General features: G+C 43.7%; 1 protein-coding gene across 1 annotated transcript; it reads right to left on the bottom strand.

Annotated features, from left to right (window-relative positions):
* Positions 1-925: 925 nt before the first annotated feature.
* On the bottom strand, positions 926-12,068 carry LOC126272110 (pro-resilin-like). The gene is made up of 3 exons (XM_049974705.1): positions 12,021-12,068; positions 6,217-6,702; positions 926-1,455 (listed from the first exon to the last, which is right to left on the bottom strand). Exons 1-3 carry the CDS (start codon positions 12,024-12,026, stop codon positions 1,162-1,164), a joined length of 786 nt encoding a protein of 261 aa, XP_049830662.1. The 5' UTR covers positions 12,027-12,068; the 3' UTR covers positions 926-1,161.
* Positions 12,069-18,810: the final 6,742 nt, after the last annotated feature.

The raw sequence follows: 18,810 nt of genomic DNA, 5'->3' as shown, positions 1-18,810 counted from the left end.
GAGCTTCAGCCAAATCTTTAGTTCTGGTACATAGTTCTCTCTTATTGACAAATGTTATGAGATTTCTTTGATCATTTGAACCTTTCTGCACGTTTCCTTTTCAACCTAGAAACCTGAATGTACTGACAATTACTAGTAAAGCGGTTCTGGCTTTCTCCTGGTTGTCGAGCAGATGTGGCGACACTTGGACGGTTGCAGGTGTGCCATTTTCTCGTAGCTGAATAACTGTGATAGGCACTTGCTAATCAAGATCTTTCTTGTGCTTTTGAACCTTCCCATAGGTACAGTCAGTTGTTTTGGACGGGTGCAGATGTATAAAATGATATCACACGATCTAAATTCATCGCAGGTCACAACAACGTTCAGTGTAGCTGTTGTAGTGGAACAAACTCTCTGGCGTCGGTTCTGCTAGTTCGTTTGGCGCGTGGAAATGTATTTATATGCCTATACAATTAACCTGTGTGAGGTACTAGACCATAAGCTAAGTAAAAATAGAAGTTGCATGTTGCAAGATCTGTATTTTTCCAATTAGTAGTGAATATATTTTTTGATGAAATATTCACAGTTCCAGAATAATTTAGATCACTAGAGATATGTGAAGCGTATCAGAGTGTACTAAAAAAATAAAAGGTCCATTTTTGGTTGTCCCTTCGGATGGATATTTCCATTTATTTGTATAGTGTTGTGATAACTGAAGTAGTAGTCATTCGTAAGTGCAGTCGGCAATGGCCAGCCAGTTTGCATGGAATTCAGACAGCGAGCATATCTTAGACAATTAAGCTCCAAGTGATGTAGATAGTTATGTGCGGCATTGGTGCTGAACATGAAAATGGGATATTGGAATCGGGGGAAAGAAAAGGAATTTCGTCTTCTATCAACGTTTCGAGATAACCTCGAATATCACCAACTAATTGATAATAAAGCATTTAAATTGCACTTTTATTTATTTCATTTGATACGCAAAATTTAAAAAATTACAGTAAAAAGTGTTGCCTTATACTAACACACACACCAGACTCATGCTAACACTTTCCCACTTAACAGCATTCGTTCATCATAAATAATTGTGGGCATGCCTGTTATTTGGTCTACAGTAAGTAGTATTTGTACACTTTATATTTATTTGCAGCATAAGTTGCAGCTTAGCATTCCAGTAGTTGGTCAGTAGTGGTATCCACCGTTTCCGTCTCTGGCAGCAGCTCCAGCTCCAGCGCGCCCCCTGCCGTAGCCGTAACCACCGGCGGAGTAGGCGGTGAGTCCGGTGTCCTCATACTCTATGGTGGGCCTGTAGCCGCCCTCGTCAGCCTGGTATGTGACGATCTGCTTGCGGCCGTCGGGCAGCAGCACGCGGTACTGGCCCTGGGCGCTCTCCCCCTGCCTGGACTCCTCCTGTCCAAAGTCGCTCAGCGTGTTGGCGTCCTCCACCGAGTAGCTGAACTCGTAGTTGGCCGGCTCCTGGAAAAACATGCCACTCCGCATTAATATCTCACCAAACGAACGATAGCTTCAAGACGACAAAAACAGCGCTGGTGACTTGAAACTCAAGATAGCACCACTGTTAGACATAAGCTGGATGAGAGACTTAGCCTGAACTCGAGGGGGCTGGAGTACGAGTGCAAAGCTTCCTTAGTACTGTATCTCAGTAATATCTTCGTTTTAAATGATAATTAAATGGACACCCTAGCTGCAAACAGGTGTTGATATACTTCATTGGGGACATGTTGAAAATGTGTGCCCCGACTGGGACTCGAACCCGGGATCTCCTGCTTACATGGGAGACACTCTATCCATCTTCGTTTTAATTACAATTATATGATCCGCTATAAGACCAAAAGAGATCCCAACAGTCTTGAAGCTGTCTTGGCATTAAATTGGCATACACCTCAGGCATTTTGAGACAACCGATTTGTTACATCATGTCCCACCTTCTTTTTCCTTGTTTTTCACCCATAATATCACAAGTGCAACAATAGCACGAAGTGCAATCAAGTTGTAACACCTCCGTTTTTTTTCTCGAGACTCAATGCAAGAGAGTTATGGCAGCACAGACGGCACACGTAACTGTAGTGAGAGGGTTGAGAGTGAAGACTGCTTTTGACACGTAAAATGGTGACGCTTTCATTACATGAATAGACTGTATCATTCACGTAGCTCATTTGCATGGTATGTCACAAATCAAAATTCATTGCTAGTTGAGTGAGGCATGAGGTAAATGTGTGTTGTATGTGCCTGATGTTCGTCATGGGTGCGACACTTAAAAGGAGGCAGAACGCCATTTACCAACAACCCAAGACAGTCTAGACGTTGCACCAGCCGGCCCAACGACGTGATCATGCGAGTTGAGAAAGTTGTTTTGGAGGACAGCCGAATTAGTGTGGATCCAATCATCTCCAAAGGTAGGCATTTCCGTGGGATCTGTGTTCACAGTCCTACATGTAGACCTGCAAATTAGAGAAGTGTCCTCCAGGTGGGTATCACGAAAACTTACAGCCCACCACAAGGCTACGAACGTGGCAACGTTCAAACATGATGATGTCATGAAAGAGATTTACGTTTCATCGATTGTGACGAAAGTTGAGGCATAGACGCCGTTTTCGAAACCTGAAACGGAACACTGTTTTAATTATCAAAAACAGCCCTCACTCTCACCATTGCCACTAGAGTTCTGTGTGCTATAGAGTGCTGCCACCTCTGTAACGCATTCACAACGAGTCTCCGCGTATTTTAAAACGAAACACATATTTCTGTTGCCAGTCTTGAGGCAAAAAAAATTGGAGGTGTTTTAACTTGAATCTGCATCGTAATACGCTCATACCCATAACTACAAAACAAAGTTTGCATATGATACAGCGGTCCCAGGAGGAAAATAGCAAGCCATTGCTCTTTGATCTATCTCGTTTTCAACATGGTTCAGTAACAAGTACGTGGATGAGTTCTAACTTCGGATCACCTGCCGTAAAATGTCAGTTTAAACAAAGACATGTGGATTTCCTTTCTCTCTCTCTCTATTGCTAACCTTCTCACCAATATGAAACTATTCATATAGAGTTCTGTCTTCGGCACTCGCATATGTTGGCGATCCACAGAGCATTAAATAGTAACGTTGCGAGTATTAGACTACTAGTTTTTGTGGGAGAGCTCCAATTTCATTCTTATAGATGTAAGAAATCAAGGCAGAAACTCAGAACATTGTTTTATGGCGTAAACCATTTCCAGAAATAATTTGTTTGATCCTCTCTTAGCACGAAGAGTAGCGCTTATTATAACAAGTGTACCAGGAGATTAAATCATTTCTGAAAACCAGAATTTACGAATGTTTGGAGATTTGCACATCTTCTCTCATTAATTTTCTTTTCCTAGACCAACTTATTAAGTGTTAGGCTTACTATCACTTATTTTGCAAGAGAAACTATCGACAATATTAAGGACTCGAAGATTAACACAACGAAAAAAAAACGCAGCCCTGGTATAACTGCCAAAAACAACTTTTATGGTCCACTAAAAACTTGCGTCTTCCGTGGTCGGTGCAAGTTTCGAGATGCTTTTGTGGGGTAGAATGAATAGTGGCAGTAACACCTTGCTACACAAGAGTGGATAACAGGAGAGAAAAGACGATGAGCAGTTCTTCATAGTGCATGAATGCTTAAAAATAGGCGTTTCTCCTTAAGGCAGGATCTTCCCTCGAAATTTCAATCATCAGCTTTTTCCTCCTAATGCGAAAATATTTTGTTATGACCGACCAACATAGGGAGAAACGATCATCGTAATAAAATAAGGGAATTAAGAGCTCGCGTGGACAGATATAGGTGTTCGTTTTCCCGCCCTGTGTTCGAGAGTGGAATAACACAGAGTTATTATGAATGTGGTACGATGGACCCTCTGCCAGGCACTTAAGTGTGATTTGCAGAGTATCCATGTAGAAGTAGATGTAAGTGGATATTGTTAATTTCAATAAGGAAGTTATAGGGACCATTACACGTGAAACTGCGTTGCCTGCTCGTCGTCGAAAACCTATACCTAGATTAAGCTGCTATTGTTCATTTCTGGTGTTGTGCACAGTAGCCCAAATTCAGCAACGCACATAATGTGAAGTTATATCAAGGAACACGCAGTTATGTTTGAAAGTTACATTAAGCAAAGGAAAAAGTGAGAAAGGAGTTCAAAAAACTCAAGGCTATGCCGCCATAACAGTTCGATATGAGAAGGTATTAGATTAAACAGGTAAGGACTACAGTTTAAAAATGTGACTGTGGGAAAGGCATGATCGGATATATCTTAACTGTTCCCCTAAGTGTTATTTTACTTACAGGTAAAACAATAAAGTAAATATTCTTCTGAGAATAAAAGTTGTAGAATGTAGTAAAGACTATTGATGCTGCGATGTGCAACAAATGTGTAGGGTGAAGAAATCACAAGATTGACAGAAATATAGGCAACGTACAGACCAGTCGAAACTTTGAAAAATGAGAAGATAAAATGCAGATCAGTGAAACGAAAGCAGCGAGTCGAGGAAACAGGACATGAGTGTGGATGACGAAGTTGAATTCTCGCATAGCTGAACTGGGTCACATTGTAGAAGAGTTAGTTCGCCGTTTCCTTCGTATGAGTTCTTACAAGGTGTCAAGTGCGCATTCGAGCAGAGTGGAAAATTGATGAGTGGATGTACAGTGTACTGTTCTTTGTATTGTTCGGGATGAAGAGGGGAGGAGTGAATCATGTACTGTAGATGTCTACTCTCAAGTAGTACCAATGGTGCCGCCAGCCTTACGTCCCCACCCGAGGCACGGATCACAAAACATCAATCCATAAGACCTTTGAAATAAAATATAGGGTTTATTGCACTGTAGCATAGTCTGGTGATCAATAACCTTACGCCACAACTCTGTCCTCCTTGACAGAAAACCTCTTCCTTCAATACCAGTATTCAACACTTATTACTTCCTACTACAATGGCAGTGACTGCCCGTTTTTTTATCTTTTTTTGGGAGGGGGGGGGGCGATGGACTTTCCTTTCTCCTTCCTCCCTCTTCCCTCCCTCCTCGGCTTACCACAGATGAGCCATTGGTCCCCTTCAGTGCCCCAAGCTCTTGGTTTGTTTGGATATCTTTTCCCCAAGTTTGTCCTTCAGTAGTTTTGTTATCACAGATAAACCAAAACAAACGAAACTTTGTCTTTTGATACAGAACATGGGAGTGCAGTAAATAAAGACTGTCTTCACAACGTATGAGTAAAACAAAAGGTTTATCCTTCCTTGCCAGTGATTGCCATCTTCAGTGTAAACTTTATGGCTTGAAATACTTTCTGAATGATGGAGGATGGTGGAGGGGGGGAGGGGGCTGTAGTAGTTGTCACCCAAAGATCTGAAACGTTAAAGATAAATGAGACGAAGGAGACAGAGAAAATTCCGCGAAAACACTCATCCTTTTGAAATAGATAAAATTGTTCTAGAAATTTTCCATAAAGAAATTAAGTGAGCGCTGATCTGAATCTTCCCGACCTATTAAAACTTTTGCCTAGGTTCGGGATCGAGTGTGGCTGCAGTTTTACTCTGCCAGTAGGTTTGAGTTTTGGAAGTTATTTTGATACCTCTGTTTTGATACCTTTGCTGGATTCGATTCCTGATTTCCCAATGTTGTATCGAGAAATGGTTAGAAAAATTTCCGTTTGATTTGGCAGTGCTGATCTCGTCTACCGAGGCGGTAAGTGGAAGGAAATAGCAAACTACATCTACTAAAACAAGTCAGATATTAAACTTCCTGGCAGATTAAAACTGTGTGCCGGACCGAGACTCGAACTCGGGACCTTTGCCTTGCGCGGGCAAGTGCTCCACCAACTGAGCTACCCAAGCACGACTCACGCCCCGCCCTCACAGCTTCACTTCTGCCATTACTTATCCTGCTACCTTCCAAACTATACAGAAGCTCTCCTGCGAACATTGTAGAACTAGCACTCCTGAAAGAAACGATATTGCGGAGACATGACTTAGCCACAGTCTGGGGGATGATTCCAGAATGAGATTTTCACTCTGCAGCGGAGTGTGCGCTGTTCGAGTGTGCGAGTTCGAGTCTCGGTCGGGCACACAGTTTTAATCCGCCAGGAAGTTTCATATCAGCGCACACTCCGCTGCAGAGTGAAAATCTCATTCTGGAAGTCAGATATTACTTACTGGATTGTATCAGGCGCTAACGAGTACTGGGAGGGTTGGAAAGTACTTACAGCGAGGGCGTCCTCCTGGGCACCAGCACGACCGTAGCCAGGCACACCGTATACTGGAGAAGGGCCAGCGGATCGCCCAAAGCCAGAGTCCACCGAGGGAGCTCCGTACTGCGCGGAGAGGGCGCCGCTGGAGTACGACTGGCTGGAGAGGCCGAGTCCGCCGAAGCCGGCGCCTGCGGACGGAGCGCCGTACTGGGTCGACAGGCCTCCGGCCGCAGCCGATCCGAACCTCCTGCCGGCGCCGCCGAACCTCCTGGAGGACGCCGACCCGAAGCTGGAGGAGACGCGCGCGGCGGAGCCCGCGCTGGAGCGGCCGAAGGACGCGGCGCCCACGGCCGGGACTCCGTACTGCGCGCTGGGCGACCGAGCGCCGAACTGCATGCCGGGAGCCGGCGCGCCGTACTGGCTGCTGGGCGGCAGGTAGGACCGGTCCACCGGCGGCTCGGCGACGGCGCACGCCACGGCGGCCAGCAGCAACGCGCACACCTGCGGACCGCCGCACCGTGTCTCTCTCCCGCATTACAATGATGACCCATTGCAGAGTCAGCGATTTTTCGCTCAAATATTAGACGAGCTGGCAGTGGAGCAAAAGGAGTCCCAGTTGGGACTCTTTCGGAGGTGTTTCTAGTCTCAGCATTTCCCTCAAAACTAAAAGAACCCTGCTGAAAACCTTGGGCAGAATCGGTGGATGGGATTTTTAATTTCATTCTGGGCTAATATGTCCCACACAAATAACATAAAAAGCTACTGGCAAGCCGGCCGGGGTGGCCGAGCGGTTCTAGGCGCTTCAGTCTGGAACCGCGCGAGCGCTACGGTCGCAGGTTCGAATCCTGCCCCGGCATGGATGTGTGTGACGTCCTTAGGTTAGTTAGGTTGAAGTAGTTATAAGTTCTAGCGGACTGATGACCTTAGATGTTAAGTCCCATAGTGATCAGAGCCATTTGAACCAGCTAGTGGCAAAATTCCATCAGGCTTTCGGAAAAATATCGCTCCATGCAATTCCGAAGATAGCAAGGGCAGGAAGCGGGAGAACTATTCAAACGACCAGCTTGACAACTGATGCTTCCAAGTTGCTGACAAGAATAACATGCAGAGGAAAGGTAAATAAAACTCAGGATGTGTTAGATGACGATCATTTTGGCTTTACGAAAGGTAAAGCCGCCGTAGAGGTAGCCCTGATGTGCACTTGATAATCCAAGCAAGACTGAAGAAAAATCGAGACACATTCATAGGATCCGTCGACCTAGTAACCGCGAACGTAAAATGGTGCAGGATGTTGAAAATTCTGAGAAGAACAGGAGCAAGATACAGGGAAAGACAGATGAGCAACATGTACATGAACCACGAGGGAACAATAAGATTGGAATAGGCACTGCAACATCGTATTTATCCGCAGTCTCCGAGCATGCGATTTTCAATTAAAATTTGACTTTCAATTAAAATTTCTCCCCTGTACGGGAATGTACATAATGGATGTACGAGTGCACGTCGTAGACACATGGTTGACGACATTTGGAAATTTGGTTCTGGCCGTGAAACGTTCTTGGATAACCTGAAGGTAAGCTAACTGTTCCCGATAAGCGGGAAATCCGGGTTCGAATCTCTGTCCGGCACAAATTTTGATCGTTGCCATACCATTAAACAGTTGAAAGCTATTCATATTCGCTACTACAAAAACATTTCATGTAATAAAATTGGAATCCCAAGAACGAAGTGCTAATATTAAAAGGGGTGTACGACAGAGACGCAGGTTTTCGTCTCCACTGACCAATCTATTGACTGAAGAAGCAATGACGGGAATATAAGAAAGGTTCAACAATTGGATTAAAATTCGTGGTGAAAGGATATCAATAATAAGATTCACTGATGACATTACTATCCTGAGTGAAAGTGAAGGAGGATTGCAGGATCTGTTGGCTGGAGTGAATAGTCTAATGAGTACACAATCTGCATTGAGAGAAAATCGAGGAAAGACGAAAGTAATGAGAAGTAGCAGAAATAAGAACAACGAGAAACATATTATCAAGATTTGAGGTTACGAAGAAAATGAAGTTGAGGAGTGCTGCAACCTAGCCAGCAAAATAACCCATGATGGGCGGAGAAAGGAGTGCATAAAAGGTAGACAACAGTGGCAAAAAAGGCATTCCAGCACAAGAGAAATCTACTAGTATCAAACATAGGCCTTAATTTTAGGAAACCGTTTCCGAGAATGTACCTTTGGAGCACAGCACTGTAGGGTAGTGAAACATGGACTGTACGAAAACCGCAACAGAAGAGAATCGAAGATCTCAGTTGTAGGGCTATAGAAAAATGTCGAAAATTAGGTGCTGTAATGGGCAAAATCAGTAGAGTAAGACAGACACTGGCATACATCCAACAAATAATTGGGGGCGCAGGAGAGAATTCTTCGTGTGCCTCATCAAACTAGTCACAAGACTGATGAAAAAGAAGTGTACGTTCAGTATTTATGTGTATACACAAGCAGTCCGCGATTTTCTCAACGTATGTGACGCACCTTTGTGGCTGGTTGCTCTAACCTGGCTGTGAACTGAGTCGAACTAAGGTTGGGTAAAATAAAATGGATACGTCATCCCATACTGCTTTAACTCTGTGCCAAAGTTCATCAGTCATAATGGCAGGCAAGTGCTAACATGCTAGTCCCTCGGAAAAGTATCATAAGGCATTTTCAATGGAAAGTGGTGGCCAGGACAACAGTAAAACACCCTCTGTATCGTAGTAGGTCAAGACAGGGTAGGTAACTTGGGTTCTCGTATTATATTGTTGAAATACATTATGATGATACCGAAGATAGGAGTAGCCATCCACCTTAACACGCCGGGTAGGCAATGCCTCTTGTCCAAATAACTAACTATGCAGACGAGAGGCGATCATCTTGGGGACTAAATGAATCCCCTTACTATCACGTCAGGTACTGGGTCCAAGTGATGATGAATGCAGTCTGCCGACATTCGTTCTCACCGGAGCCTCCATAGAATGGTAAGTCTATCGTGGTACTGTACCCAGAACATGGACTCGCCGAAGAAGATGACGAGCTGACACACCTGGGTCCAGTGCGTTGCCAGTAGGAGTGCTACTATTGGCGCACCTGCCCCACTACTGCTTCAAGGGAAACCATTCTAACAGTGTCTCTATGCCAGACATCGTCGCACCCTGCCTATCGAAACTTATCTTAAAAGTTCTCTTCCTGACTTGGCTGTTCAGTGCTGCACAATTGAGCAAATAATGTCTATCCTCTTGGGTGTTAGTCATACGGGGCTGTTGAGACCCTGCGTGGAGTTGATCCTATTCAGTCTGTATTCTGATAACAGCTGTGACAGCAGAGATATCGTAGGAGATAAACCTTAAACTATGGTCTCAATAGTTCCCAATGCTTACCCAGTCGAATTCTGACAGATGCTGGAAGACATTTAACATTTTTCTAACAACCAACATAAATGATAAACGGATTACTTAATCTGCATTACTCCTACTGATTTGGTGTGTTTTTGTTGAAATGTTAACCATTTGTATAACCATACAAGTAGCACACTTCATGCGAATTTGACGTTTGTTGTATGCCTCCTTCATAAGGCTGCGATTTTAATGGCCAGTTGTGTACACACGAACATAGCCAGCCAACAATCAGCGACTGTTATCTCTGGCGGCAACTCCCTCTAGGCCTAGAGTCTGGCAAAGCTAGTCTGGCAAAGCTAACTGTGCGCCTGTTAGTGTAGTGTGTCTTTCCAGAGCCACGACGTTAAATGTTTACAAATGATATGTAGGTGGCACTATTGAGACGTGACATTACTATCCATGATACAGATGCTGGGTTTACAGCGGACACTAAGATCAAAATTCGGCTTTCCAACTACTGTCCGCCATCTTCGGAAGCTAACCTGGACACCTGAGCAGCCAGAGCAATCACCCCTACATAGGCCACAGAACGAACGTGACGATTGCACCAGAAGTAGCCACACCCTCAACAAATTGCACACGCAGCGCAATGGGGGGGGGGGGGGGGTAAATATAGGAAGGAGCAACGTGTCACAATCAAGACAACTGCTATCAAATACGATATCGAACGCATCACAAGCGTCTCGAAAGAATACATCGTAAAACAGGATTACTATTTTTCTTGAAGGAAAGCTATTGTCTCGGTTAATGTGATTATCCCGTAATTTGGTCTTCATCTTCAAGATAATGTTCACATACTGCTTGCACTAACCCACAGTTAAAGAAAGCTCGGCCACAGTGTAGTTTTCAAGTTGTTGAATCAGTGACACACAAGAAAAATATTTTCGCTAGCAAAATTCCATCCTACTTCGCGATTGTGTATTCAGTAAATGTTTTCAGTGTGTGTTGGTGTGCTAACTTGTCATATTGTTATAGTAAAGAACATTTCGGCCAATGTTACAAGCGGCTTCCATCAGTGTTGGGTATTTACTCCGCCCCGATGACAAGGGCCACAGAAACCTACGCTGTTAAGTACTGTACCTCTTGAAAGAGATCATAGCGCAAGAGGTCCAACAAAAGCAACAAAGCTTTGTAAACAGAAGATCTATTACATAATCATTCATTCCGTGCCGCAATTGTTGAAGTTCCCATAGTTAACAGAGCAGCTGGTATGACCACTGTCCCCTTGGAGATGACAATTACGATACTGTTGTAAGCTCAGTCGAGCAAAGATATGACGTAGTTTCTAATTTCGCGCAGATATGTCGTTGCCGAAAGGAATAACGCATAATGACGAGCTAGAGCAGAGCTCCCACCTAGAGACAAACAAGATATTATAAAAAGACGCAATGGGAGTTTTTTCATGAAAATCTACCACGCCACCAAACAGACTGTCACCTCAGCGGCAAAATTGTTTCATTTCGTTCTTCATAGGACCCAGAATAGATATTTAAGCGGTATTATGCAAAATGGTGTCACTTATAAAAAGTTTTAACTGACGTATGGATAAAGGACTAGTTTGTCCAAAGGTAGATTGTTAGGTGACCAAGAAAAAGAATTGCACATTATGAACAATTGGAAAAAGATAACCCAAGGCTGTTAGCTGGAGGAGATCTACGGAAAAGTGGTACAAATAAAAATTAATCTGATAACAGGACTAAAAATGGGGACAAAATTAAAAAGGAAATAAAAGTGCAAGAATCCGAGGCAAGAAATTGACACTAGGAGATAGGGAAGAGATAAGAGAACAGGAGAGGTATTGCAGAAATTGAACATATTCATAGTTGACAATTCAAAGTAGAAGAAAGGACAATCTAAAACAAAATGTTTGGGAAATGGTGGTATACAAGGATGTTAGCAATTACATGCATAGACGACAAGTGAAATAATTAGGCGGCAAAAAGACCAGGAAATATGTCTATGGCAAACCCTTCCTGGAAAAAGAGGCACGTGATGAGACATGTAGGAAACGCTGAGTTCCACTGGAAGTAGAATTAGAGCGAGAAAGCTTATAATGAAGCAATACGAGAAACATGTAAGGGAGATTGCTGAGAATTTTCAGTGTAGTAGCTAAAGAGATACATGAAAAGATGGACCTAGCACAAACTAATTGTCATCAAATATTATTGAAACTATTCGTTAACATTAGTCAGAAACGCGTACGGAATCAAACAAGATTAACGCGTGATCACTTGAAGAAAGAGGTGGAAAGAAAGAAGAAACTATATATTCGTCATTCAAGGTGGTTTCCGTCCCTGTGAGATCGCAGGTGTATTGTAGGCACTCAGAGAGCAGCCATATCCATCTATAAGACAAGCAAAGGGCCACGCAGTCGCTTGACGGTGCGTTACCTTCATATTGAGAGCTGTTGTCGGTCTGGAAGCGGACTGTGCCGTCCCCTGGAGAAGCGCACAGTATTTATACGCATCAGAAGCGTCCGGTCAGCCGCGATGCCCGGGACAGGGGTCGCTCACTTTTTGCTTTTCGCTCGCGGGCGGTCGTAAGAGGAGCAGTCGGTCCACTTGCGCCGGCGCGGTTGCGCCATCGCTTTCACGCGCCCTTGCCCGCCGCCGAGCGGTACGTGCGCCCCTCCCACGCTCCACATTCGCGGCGGCCGGGGGACGGACTGCTCCGCGTGGCTCAAGATGGCCCGCGGCCCTCAGCTCTGCTGCCTCTCCTCTTCATAGCCGCCAGTCGAGGCCCGGCTGCGGCTACCGGATGCCGGCAGTGTTCCCCGACGCCTCAAGGTCCTTCTGCAGTGCACGCCTTGTTAAGGTCCTACGCAGTTTCTCACTCTTCAGGACGCTTACCTAATGGCTGTCCGAGAAGGTAGTTGTGTGCGCTCGTAACATGAAGGAAGCAAGAGTTACAAACAAAATAGCTTCACTGGCCTTCAAAGTATTCACCGTTGGCTTCAGGACAGAGCACAATATCAGATCACGTCTTGTACACAATATCGATACGTGCCAAATGCGAGGGTAAGTCAACTGTTATCCGCAAAGTAGTTATAAAATTTTATTGTAATCAAATAAAGACAAAGAAAGGCAGCACGTTTTGTATTATCGCGAAATATGGAACAGAGTGTCACAGAAATGTTACAGGATTTGGGGTGGAAACCGTTAAAAAGAAGGGCGTTTTTTGTTGCGACGGAATCTTCTAACGAAATTCCAATCATCAACTTTCTCCTCCGAATGCGACAATATTTTGTTGACACCGACCTACATAGGGGGGAACCATCACCACGATAAAATAAGGGAAATAAGAGCTCGTACAGAAAGATACAGGTGCTCATTCATTCCGCGCGCTATACGAGATTGGAATAATAGAGAATGGTGAAGGTGGTTCGATGAACCCTCTGCCAGGCACTTAAATGTGATTTGCAGAACATCCATGTAGATGTAGATGTAGAAATGGGAAACTTACAAGATATCATTTTTCGACCTAGTCTCCTTGCGGTTCAACACACTTTGTCCAGATTTGTACAAGCTTCCTGATGCCCTCATAAAAGAAGGTTCTCGGTTGAGCTGCGAGCCAGGAATACACGCTTCTTTCATTGTTTCGTCCGAAGCAAATCGACGCCCTCTTAAACAAGTGATATTCAGAAGGGGCAAGATCGGGACTATATGGAGGATGATCCAGTACGTCAGATTTGAGTTTCTGGAGCGTTTCAGCAGTGTGGGCAGCAGTATGCGGACGGACGTTTAGAGCAGTTAGTCCACGAACCCACGCGAATTGTAAATGGTTGCAAAAACACACTTGACCTCTTGGCCACAAACAATCCAGAGCTGATAGAGAGCATCATGACTGATACAGGGATTAGTGATCACAAGGTCATTGTAGCTAGGCTCAATACCATTTCTTCCAAATCCATCAGAAACAAACGCAAAATAATTTTATTTAAAAAAGCGGATAAAGTGCCACTAGAAGCCTTCCTAAAAGACAATTTCCATTCCTTCCGAACTGACTATGCGAATGTAGACGAGATGTGGCTCAAATTCAAAGATATAGTAGCAACAGCAATTGAGATATTCATACCTCATAAATTGGTAAGAGATGGAACGGATCCCCCGTGGTACACAAAAAAAGGTCCGAACGCTGTTGCAGAGGCAACGGAAAAAGCATGCGAAGTTCAGAAGAACGCGAAATCCTGAAGATGGGCTAAAATTTACAGACGCTCGAAATTTGGCACGTACTTCGATGCGAGATGCCTTTAATAGGTTCCACAACGAAACATTGTCTCGAAATTTGGTAGAAAATCCGAAGAAATTCTGGTCGTATGTAAAGTACACAAGCGGCAAGACGCAGTCAATACCTTCGCTGCGCAGTGCCGATGGTACTGTTATCGACGACTGTGCCGCTAAAGCGGAGTTATTGAACGCAGTTTTCCGAAATTCCTTCACCAGGGAAGACGAATGGAATATTCCAGAATTTGAAACACGAACATCTGCTAGCATGAGTTTCTTAGAAGTAGATACCTTAGGGGTTGCAAAGCAACTCAAATCGCTTGATACGGGCAAGTCTTCAGGTCCAGATTGTATACCGATTAGGTTCCTTTCAGATTACGCTGATACTATAGCTCCCTACTTAGCACTCATATACAACCGCTCGCTCACCGATAGATCTGTACCTACAGATTGGAAAATTGCGCAGGTCGCACCAGTGTTCAAGAAGGGTAGTAGGAGTAATCCATTTAACTACAGACCTATATCATTGACGTCGGTTTGCAGTAGGGTTTTGGAGCATATACTGTATTCAAACATTATGAATCACCTCGAAGGGAACGATTTATTGACACGTAATCAGCATGGCTTCAGAAAACATCGCTCTTGTGCAACGCAGCTAGCTCTTTATTCGCACGAAGTAATGGCCGCTATCGACAGGGGATCTCAAGTTGATTCCGTATTTCTAGATTTCCGGAAAGCTTTTGACACCGTTCCTCACAAGCGACTTCTAATCAAGCTGCGGAGCTATGGGGTATCGTCTCAGTTGTGCGACTGGATTCGTGATTTCCTGTCAGGAAGGTCGCAGTTCGTAGTAATAGACGGCAAATCATCGAGTAAAACTGAAGTGATATCAGGTGTTCCCCAGGGAAGCGTCCTGGGACCTCTACTGTTCCTGATCTATATAAATGACCTGGGTGACAATCTGAGCAGTTCTCTTAGGTTGTTCGCAGATGATGCTGTAATTTACCGTCTAGTAAGGTCATCCGAAGACCAGTATAAGCTGCAAAGCGATTTAGAAAAGGTTGCTGTATGGTGTGTCAGGTGGCAGTTGACGCTAAATAACGAAAAGTGTGAGATGATCCACATGAGTTCCAAAAGAAATCCGTTGGAATTCGATTACTCGATAAATAGTACAATTCTCAAGGCTGTCAATTCAACTAAGTACCTGGGTGTTAAAATTACGAACAACTTCAGTTGGAAGGACCACATAGATAATATTGTCGGGAAGGCGAGCCAAAGGTTGCGTTTCATTGGCAGGACACTTAGAAGATGCAACAAGTCCACTAAAGAGACAGCTTACACTACACTCGTTCGTCCTCTGTTAGAATATTGCTGCGCGGTGTGGGATCCTTACCAGGTGGGATTGACGGAGGACATCGAGAGGGTGCAAAGAAGGGCAGCTCGTTTTGTATTATCGCGTTATAAGGGAGAGAGTGTGGCAGATATGATACACGAGTTGGGATGGAAGTCATTACAGCATAGACGTTTTTCGTCGCGGCGAGAGCTTTTTACGAAATTTCAGTCACCAACTTTCTCTTCCGAATGCGAAAATATTTTGTTGGGCCCAAACTACATAGGAAGGAATGATCATCAAAATAAAATAAGAGAAATCAGAGCTCGAACAGAAAGGTTTAGGTGTTCGTTTTTCCCGCTCGCTGTTCGGGAGTGGAATAGTACAGAGATAGTATGATTGTGGTTCGATGAACCCTCTGCCAAGCACTTAAATGTGAATTGCAGAGTAGTCATGTAGATGTAGATGTAGACGTTGTCGTACAACAACACAACACCTTTTGACAGCAATCCTCGGCGTTTGCTTCGAATTGCAGGCTTTAGCCTGGAAGCAAGCATCTCACTGTAACGTACACTGTTTATTGTTGTGCTCCTTTCCCCATAATGTTCCAGTACTGGACCTTGTGCGTCCAAAAAAACCGTAAGCATCAGTTTTCCTGCGGACGGTTGGGTCTTGAACGTTTTCTTTCACAGCGAATTTGGATGTTTCCATTCAATACTCTGCCGTTTACTCTCCGTGTCGTAATGATGTATCCTTGTTTCGTCACCAGTAACAGTCCTGTCTGAGAACTTGTGCCCTTCCTTACCATAGCGGTCCAAATGGTTTTTGCAGATGTCCAAGCGCGTTTGTTTATGCAACTGTGTGTGTTATTTTGGGACTAATCTTGTGCAAATTTTATGAAACCCAAATCTGTTGTGGATGATTTCGTAGGCAGAACCGTGACTAATTTGCAGACGATGTGCCACCACTTCGTGGATAGTTAATCGTTCACGTGAACGCTCAATGGCTTCTTCATTTGCGGCGGTAAACGGTCGTCCGGCTCCTTCATTGTGCGTAACACTTGTGCGACCATTTCGGAATTTTTGAACCCATTCGTAGACACTCCGTTGTGGCAAAACACTGTTCCGTATTGTATCGAAAGTCTTCGATGAATTTCGGCTCCTAATATGGCTTCCGATCACAAAGAACGCATCACTGAACGTTGCTCTTCTTTGGTGCAAATAGAGAGCGGAGCAGTTTTGATTAACAGCACGGCAGCTATAACAAAACTAGCCAAGCAGTTTGAAAATTTCAAAGATACAGCAACAAATAAACAAAGCATGAGTCAGCAGCGTATAAATACAGTACTACGAAAATAAACAACAATGTAACTAAATTGAGGATAATCATTTACTTACCCTCGTACATAGCATGTGAGGGGTGTATAAAGTAACTCGTAGTGATTGTGATAAATGTCATGTTGAGCAAACAGAGAGAAACTTCAAAACGAGATTTAGAAAACATACTAATGTTACTGAAGCCCTTCCCTCAGCATACATTGCTCTTTTAAGAGAATACAAGCATTCTGCTAATGACATTGATAAGAACATCACTATCCTCCACAAATCAGAAATAGGCCGATTACTATATATTCTAGAATAAATTGGAATACACGCATATAACAAAACGACCAGACAACATACTTAATGAACAAACAAAGTTACAGAATAATATGTATGTACAAAATTTCAACAGTATTTTAACCGAATAAATTTAGTTTGGTATCTATCTCCTACATGTAAAAATTTTCTAATTTGACGTGGTATGTTGGATTATATTGCAACCCCATACTTTTTGTAGGTGCTACCTTCACATGTCAATTGTCAAAAATTAAAATTTACGTAATTATAAGAATGCACGTCAGAGACCTATATAAAAACGATCTTTTAAAAATAACAAAAGACTCGTAATGTTCTCCTTGATCTGTCAGTTCCATGTTTACTATACATGACAGTTACGTAAAACATTATCAAGAATTGTGAGTGCCTAAAATGTGACACCAGTAACGCACATGAAAAATTGTATACTGTGTTGCAGGTCGTATTTCAGATCCTGTCGTATCAACCGACCAGCTTGGCATTGCTACAGAAGTGCATAACGTAAGTACACTTACATTACTGCTATTTATATGCAGTTTTTCATTTGGTAGAAATCGATGCACATGCAAATTTTGTTCGTCTGTATCAGATTCACTGATAATGGACTATAAACCTGAAAAACGGTTTTGGCAAATAAAACATTTCTAGTGCAGCTCGTTGTGTACAGAAGACGTCATTTAATAAACTTCTGATGTCGATTGTAAAGCTGTTGGATGCAGTCAGCAAACGCTTCTTGTAGAATTGCTCGAAGCACCGGGGTCATGGCCGCGCCGGATTAACCGAGAGGTCTTAGGCGCAATAGTCATGTACTGTGCGGCGTGTCCCGGCGGAGGGGCGGAGGGAAGAGTCCTCCCTCGGGCACGGGTGTGTGTGTTTGTCCTTAGGATAATTTAGATTAAGTAGTGTGTAAGCTTAGGGACTGATGACCTTAGCAGTTAAGTCCCGTAAGATTTCACACACATATACACCGTGGTCACGTGCGAGCTGGCTACACACGAGCGAATTTCAGCAACAGGACACGGACATGTATGTATATCTTTTCAGAGATGATTGCGAGACCTCGTCTGTTCAGTTCAGAATGTGAAAACACCTTTTAGCCGCCTAAAGTACCAAGTTGTTATTTTATTGGGTTCCCAGTTTCGGAGACATATTACACCATCTTCATGAGCCCTGATCAACGTATAGGAAGATTTCAACCTCGCCTATGGTCAAAATAGGGGCCAGCGTTCAAAGACTGGTATCTGTATATTTATACTTGATAACGCGATCTCTTAGAACATCATACGCCGACTGGGCAGATGACGTTATAGTAGAAATCTACAGATACTAGTCTTTGGACGCTGGTCCTATTTCTACCGGTGCCGAGGTTGGAACCTTTCTACACGTCGGTCAGGGTCCTGAAAATAGCTTAATGTATCGCCGAAACTGGTAGCCCAATAAAATAACAATTTAGAAATTTAGAAGGCTGGAAGGTGTTTGATTTGACATTGTAGGCACGGATGTATCCGACCCATTTTGGAACAGCTGCAAGTCCCGTTTTTGCGTTAGTGGAGATACAGTCTATAGACCGTTACCTACAGTTCTCGAAACCTGCGATCCAGCCTAATTAGGTGGACGCACAAGTGCTGATTTCTGCGATGGGTCGCGCTCAGGAATTCCGTGATTTTTCCTGAGGTTCTCGTGTCACAGCAAGTTCTGTTTCCTTCCCATACGTCAAAAACTTACAGAATAATATTGCGAGAGGCTACGGTCGCAGTTTTGAATCCTGCCTCGGGCACGGGTGTGTGTGATGTCTTTAGGTTAGTTAGGTTTAAGCAGTTCTAAGTTCTAGGTGACTTATCACCTCAGAAGTTAAGTCCCATAGTGCTCAGAACCATTTGAACCACTTTTCATTTATTTATTTATTATTTATTTTGAGATGGCCGAAACATTTCTAAACACTATTCCAACTGCGGAACAAAGTTTAATAAAAATTAAGCTACAAAATTTG

This window comes from Schistocerca gregaria, chromosome 5, assembly GCF_023897955.1.
Source record: "Schistocerca gregaria isolate iqSchGreg1 chromosome 5, iqSchGreg1.2, whole genome shotgun sequence".
Lineage (NCBI taxonomy): Eukaryota > Metazoa > Arthropoda > Insecta > Orthoptera > Acrididae > Schistocerca > Schistocerca gregaria.
Note: the sequence above shows the minus strand (reverse complement) of the source record. Positions and strands in the feature narration are given on the sequence as shown.

Coding starts and splice junctions, on each gene's coding strand:
- LOC126272110 (XM_049974705.1), bottom strand. Junction 1,456..6,216: donor CCCAGGAGGACGCCCTCGCT/GTAAGTACTTTC, acceptor ATGTTTTTCCAG/GAGCCGGCCAACTACGAGTT.